This window comes from Callionymus lyra, chromosome 16 (genome assembly GCF_982586985.1).
Source record: "Callionymus lyra chromosome 16, fCalLyr1.hap1.1, whole genome shotgun sequence".
In the NCBI taxonomy this organism is placed as follows: domain Eukaryota; kingdom Metazoa; phylum Chordata; class Actinopteri; order Syngnathiformes; family Callionymidae; genus Callionymus; species Callionymus lyra.
Genome location: NC_141833.1, coordinates 10,607,471 through 10,624,995, shown reverse-complemented (window position 1 = coordinate 10,624,995; position 17,525 = coordinate 10,607,471). Strand labels below are relative to the sequence as shown.

Genomic DNA, 17,525 nt, shown 5'->3' with positions numbered 1-17,525 from the left:
TGGTTGATTTAACTTTAAAATTACCTGAAGTTGGAGCACCACCTTTGCGTCTTAGTCAAAAGGAAACTATTAAATTTACGTGGATAATAATTAATTGGCCTCATTCATTATGAAACACTAGTTTGAATCAAGCTCATTAACTGAAGTCACGTTGTCGTGATTAATGTTCTTTACTGAGTAAGAGGCTCTTAAATTGGTTATACAAAAATATGAAAAAGGCAACTGACGTACTTTTCATAGGATTTATTGAAAGAAGCAAAGAGAAATGGCAGAGCAGTTAAGAACAATGTAATGGAACGATGATGCTTGCTTTGATATCATGGAAGGAACAATATTAATTACTCCGGAAGTAACGGACTTGAAGGCTTTGAAAATAGTAAACTTCTGGGAAAGCTTATCGACTTATCTTGAGCTAATCTTGCTACCTCTGATCAATTTGAAAAATCCCAACACATCAATCAACGCAAGAGTGACGAGGAGTTGGAGGATGAGCCCGGATGAAGGCCCTGGATCCAGCAATGTCGGGTCTAATTGGTTCCGTTCCTGGTCCTTTGTTGCAGGCTGGCAAAGATCTTTCCTGAGGGAGTTGGTGTTACCAACCAGAGACGTATCTTTACTCGACTTAAGGGGTCACAAGTCTTTGACGCACAGATCTTTCTGGAAGAGCAGTTTGGTTGCTTGGTGGAGCCAGAGAGATTCCGCCTTGCTTGGATTGTGTGCAGCTTGCTTGCGTCTTGAGAAGGTAAGCAGCTGGGTGCTTCTCTCACCAAGTTGCAGGAAGGAGGCAGGAGTCAGGAACTGCAGGGAAGAGTCAAGAGAGTGAGCCATTTCGCGCGGCTCTTTTTAAAGCCATCCACTCGTGCTCCTGATTGGTGGGTGACATCTGATTCCTCACCCCCACATTGGCTGGAGATGGTCCACCCCTCTGTCCTTTGGTTTTCTCTCCTCCTTAGAATTGACTTTGAAACTTATTTTATTTGATGTTATTGAAAGATCTGAGGCTCACATAAAATGCTGACCGGGACAGGAAGAGACTGAACAGGTCACGAGGGCCGGCTCTGTCCTGGGCCACTCGCTGGACTCGGTGGAGGAGGTGGGAGAGAGGAGGACACTCTCCAGACTATCCTCCATCAGGGACAACGCTCTTCACCCACTGCACCTGACCGTGGAGGAGCTGGCCAGCTCCTTCAGTGGCAGGATCAGGCACCCCCAGTGTAGGACGGAGCGTTATAGAAGGTCCTTCATCCCAACTGGTGTCAGGATATTTAACTCTCTACTTTAAATATCCTGATGCTAATCCGTAGTGTGTTTTTCCTCTCGTGTGTTTTATTTTATTTTTTACTTTTTTGTTTTTATTTTTATTTTATTTTATTCTATTGTATTTTGTTAATAGTGTTACATTTCTAATTTTGTAAATAATTGTATATTTTTAAGATCTTTTTTATTTTATTTTGTATTATCTCTTTTATTTTTATTTTTTTCCTTGCACTTTATTTTTTTAAACTGCGCTGTTGTAAAAGTGTGTTTCCCCTCTGGGGATGAATAAAGCTTTTCTATTCTATTCTATTCTAACTTATCATAACCTTTCCAGCTCTTTCTAAGGATCAGAATGATATCAAACATTATGTTATTGAACAAGAAAAATACATTTAATACTCTGAAAGGTCATCTGGTCATCCTGCTCCATCTCAATATTTAGAATTTGAACAGAGACAGAGAAGAACAGCGGTTCAGTTTGAAACATCAAGACAGAACTAAATCTAGGTGGCTGTGAAGTACCAGTCAGCTGCATGGATCCATCTCAGTCTGAGACTGAGATGGATTATGCAGACGTTTCAGTCAGTGAGAAGAATAATCTTGCAGATGATGAATCATTGATCTGCTCTGGGTATAGCTGTTTGCGGTGTAACAAATGTTTTAGAAGGAAAGAAAATATTAAGGGACATACAAGAATCCACACAGGGGATAAACCCGTTTGCTTTTCAGAATGTGGCAAATGCTATAGACAGAAGGACAGTCTAAAGATCCACATGGGTATTCATACAGAGGAGAAACCAATCTGCTGTCAAATTTGTGGAAAGTGTTTCAATAAGAGAAAGCTGAAAATACACGAGAGAAACTGTTCAGCTGCTCTGAATGTTGTAAATGTGAAAGAAAATGCAAAGTGTCACATGAGAATTCATACAAGAAAGAAAACATACCCTTGCTGATGGATCATAAACATATACATGCACTTTAAGAGCTCAGTTAAACCTTTCTTATAAGTGTTGGTGCCTATTATAATTGTTCATAAAAGTTCATTTCCCTCAACTATTGGGTTTCGTCTATAGCCAATATTGAATATCAGTGGTTGGACATGTGTTCTATTATTTTCTAAAAAATGTTGGTTTATTTAGGTTTTCTTTCAGCCCATAATTGAGTTTTTAAGGATATTCTTGTTTCGCTACAGATATGGTGTCCAGGAAGACAAAAGATACCTTGGGGTGTCAATCTTGCGACTGAAATGTACACTGATTGTGTTCTACTATATATAAATATATGTTCTTCTATTTATTGTTTGAGGATTTTCACAATAATAAAAAATATACATTTGTACATGTTGGTCTGGTTTAACCTGAGTTGAACCGTGCAGCGTACAACAAACCCAAGCTTTTATGTCTGTTAATTATAACGTTAAATCTGGAATAATTAGTTATCATTAAAGTTAAAATCGAATTTATGGCTTAAAACGAATAAGTCATCAATAAATCAGGAACTGTTAACACATGTTTTTACAACTTAAGTTTTTAACACTTCTACCTTAGATATTTAATTGTATTTCAATCATATTTATCTCATCTTAGCTATACCAGTTTATTTCTTCATTATATTATTCATTATATTTTACATTTTTATTTTAGATTGCTGTCTCTTTACAATGGATGCTTCTAGTAATGTAAGATCTCTGTGAGATTAATAAGTGTGTATCTAAATTGACTTTTTTTTTGTTTTAAATCATTTAGAATACACCCAAAACTAATGATCCTTTTATTTTTTGTTTGCATTCCTGCAGATTCATTATATTTAAATAAAAGACAAAGAAAAGAGGGTAGAAAAAAAGAGTTAGACGAAGATTTATACTATAATAAGTATATATTTTAAATGATATAAAGGAACAAGCAGCACAGAAAATTAAATGAATTAATGAAAGCTATATAAATTATAACTTATAGAAGAACCTTAAAACAGCAGTTCAGGTCGAAAGATTAAACAGAACCAAATCCAGGTGGCTTTGAAAAACCAGAACCAGTCAGCTGCATGGATGTTTAAAAAAAAAAGTTTTTCGTCCTTGTTCTGCTTGCTGGCGCCCTCTTCTGGCGCCAAGCAGAACCTACAATTAAAGAAGGATGTTTTTTAATTAAATTGCATCGGGTGAAACTTTGATCGAAAATAGCAGCTATTGATGTTGTTTTCTCTTTCAAACTCACTAAATAAATGTATCCGTAAAAAATGTAACTCGTGATTTTTAATCAAAATGTTTTATTGAAAACACATACAACCATTTACATTCATGCATTAAATATAATGCTCTCAAAAACACTGCTATGTCACGTTGATTTAGTGTCACAAAGAGTCATTATTGAATTAACAACCGTCAACTGACAAATTATGTCAAAGGTAGAGGTACAGGAAGTCATGACGTCAATGAAGGTCACAATAAATATAAAAATTACGAAAATATTTCGCTGCAGATGATTTTTTTTTTTAATTGTAGGAATATTTGCATAACATGATACTGTCGAGCTGTAGACTTGACACACACACGTGGATCAATGAAGCAAAAAGAGGGGCTACAGTGCAGTAAAACACTAGCAATACTAAGTCAATAATACATTAATGCTTTCATGGCGAGCACCACGGGCTAAGACTGCAGGTCAAATGTGCTGCAAGGATTTTTCCCCTTGAGACGATTTCATGTAAACATTTGTCTTGCCGTTGTTATGCTAGTTGATATGTGGCAGTTATCTCTGCCGTGCAGCATTCAAGCACGTAGAGCAGTAGTATAATATTGCTGCTCAGCTCAGCTGCTCATTGTCCTTAGAAAATGTCATTTGAAAGTTAGTTTCATGTTGCCAAAAGACAGTTTTGAATACACCACCACGCAAGGGGATTTGAAACACAATAGCACATAGTCATCCTCTTGATCCCATTGTGAAGGCACATGATGAGTCGTCATGGTGAAGACTTTTATCCTTGCAGAAAGGAAGTTAGTCCTGACTCGCTCGCCGCTTCTCCAGTTTCATTTTCAGTTCCTCGTTGAGGGCTGCAGGAGGATAAAGATCGTACAAGTCAGGGGTGATTCCACTGATTTATAGTGAGCGACTGTTTACTGACTCTGAGTGAGGGGTGAGGGCGAGAGGATGAGTCTTCTCATGGGGTTCGTGGGTGACGCAGGCACTGGCGAGGTCAGGATTCGGCGGTCGGGGGCGGGAGATCTTGTCAGCGGGCTGCTGGGCCAGCGTTCTTCATGGACAGATACATTTTTCATAAACATATTGTAAAGAGCATTCTTGAGTTGACACCAACCTTGTTTTGGTGGCAGTGCGGGGACTTTTCGCAGAGGACTGGGCGGGGCAGTGTGGAGGATCTTTTCACCGTTCTCATCATTGGCAGACACATAAGCTGATGATGGAAAATGAAAGCATGAAAAGAAGGTCTCTAAGGGGGAGAAGTAGGTCAAGAAAAACCCACTGATGTTCTCCTCATATGGCTCCTCCAGCAGGAAAGGCTGAAGAGTTCCGGCTGTCTTCTCCACCAGAGCGTCGATAACTTCATGAAGTGTAGCACAAGGAATCTGGAGAATCAAGACTCTGTTAGTGTCTTTTCAGATCTTTGCTTTAGAGGGTTTTTTTTATTTCTTTTGAAAAAGTTCAACACAATTAGATTCTGTTATTTTGTGACTTAAATATAGTCAGAACTCAACAAATATCAGTTAAATTCTTAAATTACTTAGCACCAATACTTATAAATTATAATACATTATTTTCTGATTATAATTGAAGCAAAATAAAGAAATCACCAAGCTATCAAATAATCTGTTCTCACTTAAAAAAGAAAACACAAAACATAAATAAGAATAACAATCTTAAAAAATAAAGTAATTATTAATGGCTTAAGCTTTAATGGTCTAATAAATCACACAAAATAACATTTATGTCTCAGGAGACATGTAGATAAAGAGTTTAGGAAGACGACACTTTCATAAGGTCCTCCCTGTCACTATTTACGCAGTTGGGAAGCCAAGTCGTCAAGGATTGTGAGTTGACAATCACATAAAAAGGGAAACTTCTTTAATGTCTACCTTTCTCCAACCAAGACGCTGTGTCCGGCAACCTCGGGCACTGCCATCTTCTCAAGAGTTCGCCTTTGCAAAGTGGAATGTATGTGACTTGGTGTCAGCCAGAAAGAAACAAACGCTCGGAACAGACTGAGCATTACAAGATTGACATCCAAGCATCCAAGAGACTAAAGTAACCAGTCACTCAGAACAAACTCTCCAAACTGGTCACAAATTGATTCTCATGGAGCAAAAAGAAACCACTCATCATGGGTTGGGGTTTGTGATAGGCTGCTGAACAACGTTCTCAATTACGGACGCATTAGTGACTGTATAGCTACCGTTAGCCTATCACTTCCACTTAGAACCACAAAATGCAGAATAGGCTATGTATATAGCCCAACATCAAAAAGAGCTCAAGAGAACCCATCATTTGTAGACACACTCTACAATGGACTCAGCCATGCCATTAAAGTTCCAGCTAGCATTCGTATGCGGCAACTTCAATGCCAAATTAGAAAAAACTCAGCAAAACGGACAAAGAAGCAGGACTAGGCATGTGCATTGGGTCTCACGGAATAGGCAAGAGAAATCACAATGGGAAAGCCTTGGCATCCTTTATTAGTGCCAATGGCCTGTTTTCAACAAACACAGCCTTCAAACACCCGGCCCGCCACAGAACAACCTGGATTGGGCACAGGGCTGACCACAAGGCAGGGGCAGTTTCCAAAGCTACAATTGCCATATTCAACCAAATAGACTTCCCACTCAAAAATAAAACTGAAGAGTAAACCATTACTTAAGGATTCCCGCACATACGGAGGAACTGACCTAAACTCAGACCATAAACCTGTAGTCACATGCATTAGGATGGACAAAATCTAGGTAAAGAATAAAACACAGAGACAGAAAGTCCCAACCAAAGAGAACCTTGCAAAGCTCGTCAACGACCCTAAAACACAAGAGCAGAACAATAAAATCCTGCAAGAAAAAATTGCCAACATAAGCTTTGAACAAAATCCCAACAAAGTATTAGACTTAGCCTTGACACACCGCGCCAACTGTCGAGCGTCGGGCAGTCAGGTGTATTCTGGCCCTATTTCTCGGAAAAAACTGCCTCGTACACACCAAAGAGACTGTGGGCAAAAGTGTACGTTCTGCGCATCAGCGACAGCAGGTGACGCTGCGGCACGTGGCGTCAGAGAGGAGTAAAACCCGGAAATGCTCTGGGACTAGTCCAGAACGGTCGGTGACTGGCATTGTCAGGCCTTGGTCTTCTTATTGTTGTGGAAGAAAGACGTTGCAGAAAAAACGCCCGGCAGATGAGATTGCGTCCACAAAGGAAAGTTGAAATATGTTCAAAGCCGTTCATGCCCTCATGGTTGCACTACTCCAACCAACATTATCAGTGCACAAAACAGAAGGCCTGTTCATCGCAACGAACATGGGAAAGGAAGAAGCAATCAGGAAATTGTTTCAAAAACAGGCCATAAAGACCCTTAACAACGGACGCTCAGCGGGGCCGGACGGAATTAGCAATGAACTATATAAGTATGGGATTGATATCATATCACCAATCATTGCCTCCATCATTAACCCATTATGCCTTTGAACATCTCCATCCAATCGAATCCATTGGTCAGGGCACTTTGATTGCCCTGCCCAAACCCAAAAAACCACCTGGTCCACCTGTGAACCTTCACCCTATTGTCCTCCTCAACAGCATACAGATAATCCTGTCTACTGTTGCTCTCCACTGCACCACGGACAAAATAGACAATTTCACAGGACCCTATCAAAGTGGGTTCAAGAGGGGACGCAACTGTGCGGATATAGTGTTGGCCCAACGTATGCTAGTTTCTATGGTCATGATCAAGCACTGGGACTTCTACAAGATGGGTATAGACATGTCCCGAGCCTTTGACACCATCAAAAGGTCCAAAATCCTGGAATTGCTCGATCAGGCAGGATGCAACGATGATGAACTTCGACTGGTTAGACTATTACTGGCAGGAACCAAGCTGAAAGTCAGAGTCAAAAGCACTTACTCAGCAGACTTTGAAACAACTATTGGCTCCCCACAAGGAGATAGTCTATCCACGGTGCTGTTCACCTGCTACCTTGCATCTGCACTTCATCTTTCTGGAGGACTTCATCATGACCAGGCTCTCAAATTTCCAACCTAGGCATCCCACTAGAGATGGAACATGCAGATGGCGTGGACTTTGTTGATGAAGAAAAGGACACATTACAAAGACTCCTTCCAATAGCTGCCAAAAACCTGAAAGAGTCAAACCTGTTTGTCAACGAGGGCAAGACAGAATTCACACACATCTACCTGGCTGACACTCAGGAAACAAGAGAGAATGACAAATCACTCCGAGGAGTGGAGAGTTGGAAGAAGATCTTGGGATCGCTACTATCCAGCTCCTCAGACATAGAGGCATGCTGCATGGCTAGCATCGCCTTCCAATCATTTTGGAAACTGTAGATCAAAGATTCCGCTTGCAAAAAAGTTGCAAATATACAATGCAACTTGTGTCTCCATAATGCTATACAACAGCAACAGCTGGGCAGTGCCAAAATCACAGGGTACCAATGGCCCCACATAATCTCTAATAAAGCACTATATACGATGTGCAACACCACCCCACTGTCAACAAAAGGTTAACCACCTAAGGTGGTGCATGTTTGGGCACATCCTCCGTATGCCCGAAAGACACACCAGCACAAAAGGCACTAGAATTTGCCGTAGTGGGGTGCAACAAATACAAGGCCAGGATAGGAAGACATTGCTCAAACCTGTGTCCTGAGAAGAGACCTAAAAAACAAAGGAATGGGAAACCTAAAAACTGCAAAGAAATCCAGAGAGTTACGGCAGCTTGCAGGAAAAAAAAATACAGTGGAAAGAAATGAAGAAAGACTGAATGCAGCCAGAGGTTGTTTCCACAACTACCTGAGCCGCAGAATACAGTGAATCATCCTCATAAGACATGTAAGAAACCTTTATGCAACTAAATAATAATAATAAAATATAGTGGAAAAACATCAATAAAAAAACAGGGGCTGAACAAGGGAACAGAAAAATTGTTAAATTTGTATTTATAATTTCATACTAGCAATACTTATTAAATAATTTATTAATTATTAAAGCAACAGGACACTAAGAAGAAAATACAACCAACAATTGATTAGAATTTGCGTTAATGTTGAAGCCATAAATTAAAACTGAAACGAAATTACAAACTACAAAAAAAGTTTAGATGAAACCTTTGTGCTAATTCAAAATATTACCGAAGAATTTTGCATTCTGCAATTAATGGTTGAAGCTTTGTTGGGATAAAACTTAAATAAAATAATGTGTATATATATATATATATATATATATATATATATATACAGTGTATCACAAAAGTGAGTACACCCCTCACACTAAATAAATGAAACTTTGACACAATGAAAGGTCTGTGAGTTGCTTGTATAACAGTGTAAATGTATTGTTGCCTCAAAATATAGCCATTAATAGCTAAATCCCTGGCAACAAAAGTATGTACACGCCTTAGTAAAAGTTCCTGAAGTGTCAATATTCTCTCCTGGGTATGGAGTTTGCCAGAGCTTCACAGTTTGCCACTGGAATGCTCTTCCACTCCTCCATGACGACATCACAGAGCTGGCAGATATTCAAGACTTTGAGCTCCTCTTTAGTAAAGCAGTGGTCGTCTTAGAGGTGTGTTTCATTATCATAATGGAACACTACCCTGCGACCACGTTTCTGGAGGAAGGGGATCATGCTCTGCTTCAGTATTTCACAGTACATGTTGGAGTTCATGTTTCCCTAAATGACATGTAACTCCCAACACCTGCTGCACTCATGCAGGCCAGACCATAACGTTGACAACCGACCAGACACGGTTGCCTTTAACTGAGAAAAATCTTAGGTAAATGGTGTCACAACACGATCTGGAGCTTATAATTCATGCATTCATGTCTTCTCGTTTAGACTATTGCAACAGTTTCTTTTCATGTCTAAACTATGAAGAACGATAAATTACTTATGTATAAATAAATGTATACATGTATAAATACATAACAAAATGTGTAAATAAATGTTTGGATCAAAATGTCAAAATAAATAAATCACCTGATTTAATTTTTGTCAAAGAATGGAGCTATTTTACGTATAAATACACATTTTGTCTTCTATTTATTTAGGTATTTATACATTTTGATATTACGTTGTTCGTATGTAAATTAAGTGGGCGGGTCGAAAATCAGTCTAAAGCAGTGATTGGTTGCAGCCTTGGATCAACTACCACTGCCTAGAGAGCATCACATGTTTTTCTTAGCTTCACGGCTAACTTTGGATAATCCTGGAAAGATGGACCGTGTTCATGCTATTGCTAATATTTTATGATCTGATAAAGTTGTAAATTAGACAAGATCACAGACCAGTGTGTAGTGTATTTAGTTGTGCAGAATTTATGTTCCTAAGTAAGTTGTGTGTCCAGTCAACTGCGTTGTTCTAGTGATCAGAGAATCTGAGTTAGTCATTTCCTGCACAGCTGGGTGAGCAAACCACAATGTAATATGTCTGTAGTCAAACAACTTGTATAAATACTCAGGTGTCAACTATGTGCGAATATAAACAATTGTAGCGGTGGTTTCTCTTCTCTCTCTCGCTCTCTGCGAATGTTGAATGTTAAATTGTTATTCATAACGTGTTGCTAATTAAAAATAAATAAATATATGCATACATTAAGATAAATAAAAAAATGCAGAAAATTGATAATCTTGGAATCGATCTCGCACGGTTGGGTCCAGAGGTGAGTACTTTACCACTGAGCCAAAAATTATGAAATTCACGTAGTTCATTCATTAGACTCGTGGTTGTTGAAAAGCATCAGTCTCATGCACATGAACAACACAAGCAACTTATCAAGTTTGTTTGCTAAGATTTCAGAAAAGATTATTCCACTCTTCGTGCCGTGTCGATGCTCTAGACTAGTTGCTGCAGGAGCGAGCTAGTTTTAAGATGGACATCGATTGCTTGAGTTTGTTTCACGTGTTTTAACCAATCACTGCCTAAGACTGATGTTCGACCCGCCTACTTAATTTAAAAACGGACAACAAAATGTCAAAATGTATATATACCAAAAAAAAATAGAAGACAAAATGTATAAATAAAAGTCAAAATTTGTATTTATACATAAAATAGCTCCATTCTTTACATACTACATTTTGACATTCATCCACACATTCATTTATACATTTTGTTACATATTTTTAAACATTTATTAATACATAAGTCATTTATCGTCTTTTATACTAAACAAGAAAGAGCTTTCTCGCTTGCAGTTGCAATACAAAACTCTGCAGCAAGAATTCTGACCTGCTCTTGTAGAAGAACTCACATTTCTCTGACCCTTAAAACTCTTCACTGGCTGCCAGTTTCTTTCAGGATCAATTTTAAATTCTGGTTCTTACTTTCACAGCTATTCATGGTCAGATTCCTCCTTACATCACTGATCTGATCCAGCCTTACACCCCAGCTTGGGCTCTGAGGTCTGTGGATCAGAATCTACCGATGGTTCCTGAACATGCTTCTGGACCAGAGGAGAGAAATCCTTCCAGACTGTTGCTCCTAAGCTTCGGAACCATCTTCCTCTCCCTCTGTGTTTGATGATCTACTGACTCCTTCAAGAAACATCTTAAAACACTTGTATTTGTGCAGTATTCTTCCTAATTTTCTGGGACTCCTGTGTTTGTCTTATGTGTCTTGAACTTTTAAAGTATATATTTTAACTGTGTATTGTTTTGATTGTTAAAGCGCTTTGTGACCCTGGTCTAGAAAGGCGCTCTAGAAATACCCATTACTTGGTCTGGAAAAGCGCTATATAAATACAAATTACTTACTTACTTACATTCCCACCACCATGCTTGACTTTAGGCATGACACACTTATTTTTCAAAGACAGCATTTGGAATGACGCTGAGCACGTGCACTCAGCTTCTTTGGACGACCAACGCTATTATGAGTGGACTCTGCTCTTTTAAAACGCTGGGTGAACTTGGCCACTGTGCCGCAGCTCAGCTTCAGGGTGTTGGCAATTTTCATGTAGCGCAACAATTTGTCTTTTAAGATCCTCAGAGAGTTCTTTGCCATGGGGTGCCATGTTGGAACTTTCAGTCAAATTTGCATACTTGCGTACTTAAACGTAGTATTTTTAGTGCGTAAGTGCGTCTCAATTCTGAGTATGCAAAATGTAGTGCGTCATGCACATTAAATTGGCGTACTAAAACGCCCACAAAACTGAGTATCGATCGATTGACACTTTCTACCCTAAACCGTCGCCATCTTAGTGACGTTGACGCTGTAAACGAAATAACGTCATATATATAGATATATATCTATATATCTATATATATAGATATATACTGTACCTACAGGTGCATTTTCAGCAGCAGTAGGAGGATGACACGTCTTCGGTGCTGATACCGGCGTAAATATCTTGCGAATAATTCGTTTCTCATACTTCTTCTTCCAAACTTGCAAAATGTGCTGCCAGCAGGTGTCAGTGATAGTGTTCATACAGCTGGTTGCAACATCGTTAAATAGAAGTAGAAGAAGAAGCTGTCGCGTCCTTTCTGGTTAGTGCGTAGCGGCAGTGTTTGATTTGAGACATACTATCTGTCGAGAATTTGCGTACTAGTTAGTACTCACTTTTGTTGCCGGTGGTTTAGATGGTTTATATATATATATATATATATATATATATATATATATATATATATATATAAATAATTCAGATTAAAAATAAAATGCAAACAACTTAAAGAGCATTGATGCAACAATCAAGAAGAGTTACATAAATGCTTTAAAGAACTGTGTCCCTGAGAGTATCAAATACACTGATAAGGACAAAATGAAAATGGTTTAGATTTAAGACTTCAAAGGAGGCGGTCAGTACTTGGATGGACAGTTGAACTCACTGGGTTTTCTACGTCGATGACATATCCGCCCTGGTCCCTCTGGGTCACACGGTAGTGTCTGAACACGGAACTGAGAGGCGAGAGGACGTTCAGGTGTGGCAGCGGTGCTGATGTTGAGCAGACGTTTACCCATTGAGGTCTTGTCGTGTCGTCACAGCTAGCGAGCATCCGTCTCTCCCGGGCCGGAGCAGCATGTTGCCACAATCGGGGTGTCGCTCCAAGAGGACCTCCGCCTCGTTCCTGGACACTGGACGGAAACATCTGGCGAACAGGGATGTTACGAGCAGGGGGGGGGGGGAATGAGAACAGGAACATTTATCATCATTTATCATTCCTGACACACTCACGGAGGGATCTCGCCCACTAGTGGCACGGAGAGAGGTGAAGGAGGTGCACGTGTGGGGGTGTGCGTCCTCCTTCTGGATCTTTCCTTGTCCACCACCTCCTTCAACATCTGGAGTTGACCCGGCAGTAGCGTGAGGCATGATGGGACGTTCAGCTGGTTGGCAACATAGTAGTAGGTAAGTGGTGAAAATATGAAAACAGATCTGAAAGTAATTACATCTATGACCGAGTAGAGGAAACCCTTCCACAGCTCCCTGGATTCAAGATTGGGTGCCTGGCAGAGAAACAGAAGGACAAAGACAGAACTCCTTGGATATTTTCAACCACTTCATTTTGCTCTTAAGACTTGAGACACAACTAAAAACAAAGAAATGTATTTAAATCCATCTTTATTTGAACATTTATCTTTGTTTGTCAATCATTGTTTTTATTCATTGTGTTTATTCTTTATGAGAAGATAACAAAAATAATTAGAGACACGTTATTTGACAACTGCACACAGAGGCGTGCAATACACCGTTTAGACACTAGAGGGAACCAAAAACTATATATTTTTTTACTTTTCCTTTGGTTTCATTCCTTGCCGCTCATCATTGAACTAAATATATTGTTGCATTTTTTGTTTGACTTCATGATGCCATTTTCAACAAAATATATATTGTAATTTATATAAAATAGATTTAAAAATTATTATTAGTTCATAATTATTAAATAAATAAAAGAAAGTTTAACTTGTTTTATGCCTAGTGCTTTATATTTAATAGTAATTTTTACTTTGGATTTTCTATAATGTCCTAATTTGTCTCTTATCTTTATTTATCTGTTCATTTTAATCTACAAGAACAAAAGAAACTATTTTACTTAATTTTAATTCCTGTGTAAGACCAGAGTTAGCCATTTATATCATGTATATATTTTTAAAAGTTAAAGACAGAAGCGAAAAGACATAACAATCTAAGTAACCCATGACAAAACTATCAAATGTCTAGTATCTAATAAGGTTAACTCACATATTTTCTGTGATTTATTAGTTACTGATGTTTTTAAAACAATGAATAAAAATAAATACATCCCTGCATATGTGTTTAAGTATTGAAAAATACTTGCTAAAACAAGTTCTCATTAGCAAGGCAAAACTGCAACTAATTGCATTTGCAACATAGATAGATACTAATAATGATCAGCTCATATCTTTTCAATCAAACTTCATAAAATAGTTAACATGATGTAAGTTTAGGTCACCAGAAACTGAACAAATGATGGGTTCAGAGGTCAAAGCATGTTGTTGAAACAAGAGTGTTATGCTATATTTGTGAAGTGGTAGTTGTAAATGTTGGCAGAAACTTCCTCATGAATCATGGTTTACTGCAGCCAAACAGTCATATACTGTACATATCAATGCTCGACTTTACTGTGAGTTTAGTTTCTCCATCCTTCATCCGCAGGGTGAGTCGGGCCGCCTCCAGGTTTCGGTCGCGACTGCAGTCGTCTTTCAGGGAAACGAATCCTTGAAGATCCAGCTTCTCCACGAACTGTAACACACGCGGCTATTTAAATCATCATCACATCCATGACGAAGGCTCGATGGTGTCGCTCACATGTGTGTCCTTGGCATTGTTGAAGAAAAACAAGGTGTTCCCACAAAGACACGTCCAAAGACGTTTGGGTGCCTGTCGAGAAAAACACAAAATAGACACGTCTCTGTTGAACCGATTCAATTCCAGGGTTGTGTATTGGCAAGAACCTGGCGTTACACCGGGTCAACAACACGATACATTGTGATACTGTAAAACATAAAGATATATTTGAGTATTGTCGAGTACTTGACTCTGGTGTTGCTGAATATACAGACCACATGACTCTTGACGAAGCCGTAACTGATTTCATTCGTTTTGAAACTGAAATATGTCCAAACATGGGCTTTAAAAGCAGCTGGAAGCGATTGTATCCTCTCATCCTCAGTCATCACCATGATTTTTGCAGTATATCATTAGTCTTTTAGCTGTGGAGCACATCATGACTGCTGCCATCTAGCCGCTGGAAAGTTAATTTCAACTCAAAACCTACCAAACAGTGTGAATATTTGCATGTTAATTGTACATTGAAAAAATAAAAATCAAGTTATTGGACTAAAATATAAACCATAAAACAACTGACATTTAAGCATTTTGTTTTAAATAATTATATTTAATAATTTAACTCAATTATTAAAATATATTACAAGGTTTTTATTGAAATATTTAATAATTTGTATTTCAATAAATTGTTTGTTGCTATGTACCTTAATTTAGGTTGTTTTGTTTTTTTCTGATGATATAAATAAAACCATGATGTATATATTTTGTTTCATATTCGAATAAAATAAAGTGCCAACAGAAAATATTCAATTTAAAAGGCCAAACCTTTTTTTATTGGGTTGATGAAGAAGGAAAATAATATATCTTTTAATTAAAATATCAAACGATATACGTTAAAAATGTATTTCGAAAATAGCCGACTTTTTTAATTGAATTATCTAAAAAATTAAAAAATAATAATAATTCAACCTTTCAATATATACATTCATGAATTAAAAAAAATATTTAAACTTATTCAACCTTTTAATATATACATTAATGAATTAAAAAAAATATCTAAACTAATTAAACCTTTCAATATGTACATTAAAGAATTACATAATATATTTAAACTCATTCAACCTTTCAATATATACATTAAAGAATTAAAAAAATATTTTAACTAATTAAACCTTTCAATATATACATTAAAGAATTAAATAATATATTTAAACTAATTCAACCTTTCAATAAATACATTAAAGAATTTAATAATATATTTAAACTAATTCAACCTTTCAATATATACATTAAAGAATTAAATAATATATTAAAACTAATTCAACCTTTCAATATATACATTCATGAATTAAATAATTTATTAAAACTAATTCAACCTTTCAATATATACATTCATGAATTAAAAAAATATTTAAACGTATTCAACCTTCTAATATATAGAAGGTTGAATACGTTTAAATATTAATGAATTAAAACAAATATTTAAACTAATTAAACCTTTCAATATGTACATTAAAAAAAATAATAATATATTTAAACTCATTCAACCTTTCAATATATACATTAAAGAATTAAATAATATATTTTAACTAATTCAACCTTTCAATATATACATTAATGAATTAAATAATATAGTTAAACTAATTCAACCTTTCAATATATACATTAATGAATTAAATAATGTATTTAAACTAATTCAACCTTTCAATATATAAATTATAAAATATTAAATAAATAACAACAAATTCAGCCTTTCAATTGATAAATTATAAAAATGTAATTAAAAAAAAGTCGACTATTCAATATATAAATTATTAAATTAAATGATAAAAAAAAAAATCAAATGCTTAAAAGACAAAAACATTTCAATACAAAATTAAAGTTTACAATTTTAAATTCTAATTCCACCTCCATAATTGCCACCACCCCGATATTTTTCTCTAGATCCCCTGCTCTAATGGTCATTTGATTGTCCCTGGAGACTGTCTGCGGGGAAGGACAGCTGCTGCCAGTCCTCTGGTCCTGCACCTGAGCCTCAAGGTTCTATTGCAATAAAGTCCCCCTAATGATGGTCTGGTGGAGGGGTCGTCATCAGGGGGGAAAGGTACTCCCCAAAACCCATCTAACACCCGTCTGATCGGAAACAACGTAGATTTTGCGCACATATGATCGACGTATGTATTTGTATAATAACAGGATAATAACGGGGTGAACGATGGGATGAAGATGGGGACCCACAACACGCGTGGAGACGGTCCCTCATAAAAACATGTCCGCGCCGTGATCCGCGTCATAATAATAATAATAATAATAATATTTCTTCCGCAAAAACGACTCATGGACGCGCCTCGCCCAGTCTGACACGAGGAGGAAGTTGACAGCTCGGAGAAGCTCGCGCCGGTGATCCGAGCACCAGCAGCAGCATCAGATCTCACCACAACACAGGGGGGGGGTTCACCGGGGCTGCACCCACCTTCTCTCGCGGTCCTCGCTTCTCCAGGTAGCCCTCGTAGTAGCAGGGCGGGAGCTGCGCCCGGGGTCCCCCCGGCCCTGAGCGCTGCCTGACGGGTGCAGCCGCCATGAGAGTCGCTGGCTGTGCACCGGCGGAGGACAAAGGGGGAGCTCAGGGATCCGGGGATTGACACGCCTTCCCCCGCGAGGAGATGGAGCTGTGACGATAATCCAACAACTGGAGGGTCTGTGTGCTGGAGCCGGGGGGTCACGCTCGATAATGGGTGTGTTAAAAAAAAATTAAATAAAAAGACTTTTTTTTAAATATTAAAGTATTCGTGTAGAACAGATGAACAAGTCATGTCCAAATAAGATTAAATTCCATTTTAATCTTCTTAAACCAGTTTAATATCCGCTCAACATAAATGTGTCATTTAGTCAAGATCTAATTCATCCATGAGACCCTCCTAGTTTAAAAATAAACTAGATATGGTCTCGTATTCCTTCCAGTACTACTGCAACCCTCACAATGTGTTAGTATTGAATTGATCATGTATACACATTTACAACAGCTCACCAAAACACTGCAGTTAAAAAATTGAATTTTTTTAATTCAAATAATTTAAATACACTTTACCGCAATGTTTTTTTGTATTTTTTTTAATCAATACTCACTTATTTTTCACACACTTTTCTGAAATTTCAACATTTTTTATCATTTTCTTTTTTGGTTTAAATTACAAATAAATATTATAGATCATTTTTGAAGTGATTACTGAGGACGAGAGGATGCAGTCAAATCCAGCAGCTTTCAAAAGCTGGTGTTTGAACATGTTTTGGTTTCA

The 17,525-nt window shown here is 37.6% G+C and overlaps 1 protein-coding gene across 3 annotated transcripts; it reads right to left on the bottom strand.

The window, feature by feature from the left end:
- Positions 1 to 3,596: 3,596 nt before the first annotated feature.
- Positions 3,597 to 16,879, bottom strand: stap2a (signal transducing adaptor family member 2a). Of its 3 annotated transcripts, XM_087811998.1 has the most exons (11): positions 16,703 to 16,879; positions 14,251 to 14,322; positions 14,065 to 14,184; positions 12,870 to 12,926; positions 12,655 to 12,806; positions 12,437 to 12,568; positions 12,308 to 12,377; positions 4,732 to 4,834; positions 4,567 to 4,662; positions 4,375 to 4,503; positions 3,597 to 4,303 (listed from the first exon to the last, which is right to left on the bottom strand). In XM_087811998.1, exons 1-11 carry the CDS (start codon positions 16,808 to 16,810, stop codon positions 4,248 to 4,250), a joined length of 1,095 nt encoding a protein of 364 aa, XP_087668124.1. In that variant the 5' UTR covers positions 16,811 to 16,879; the 3' UTR covers positions 3,597 to 4,247. The 3 variants fall into 3 exon arrangements, with proteins under 3 accessions (XP_087668124.1, XP_087668121.1, XP_087668123.1); XM_087811995.1 differs by having other exon boundaries at positions 4,567 to 4,834; XM_087811997.1 differs by having other exon boundaries at positions 4,375 to 4,662.
- Positions 16,880 to 17,525: the final 646 nt, after the last annotated feature.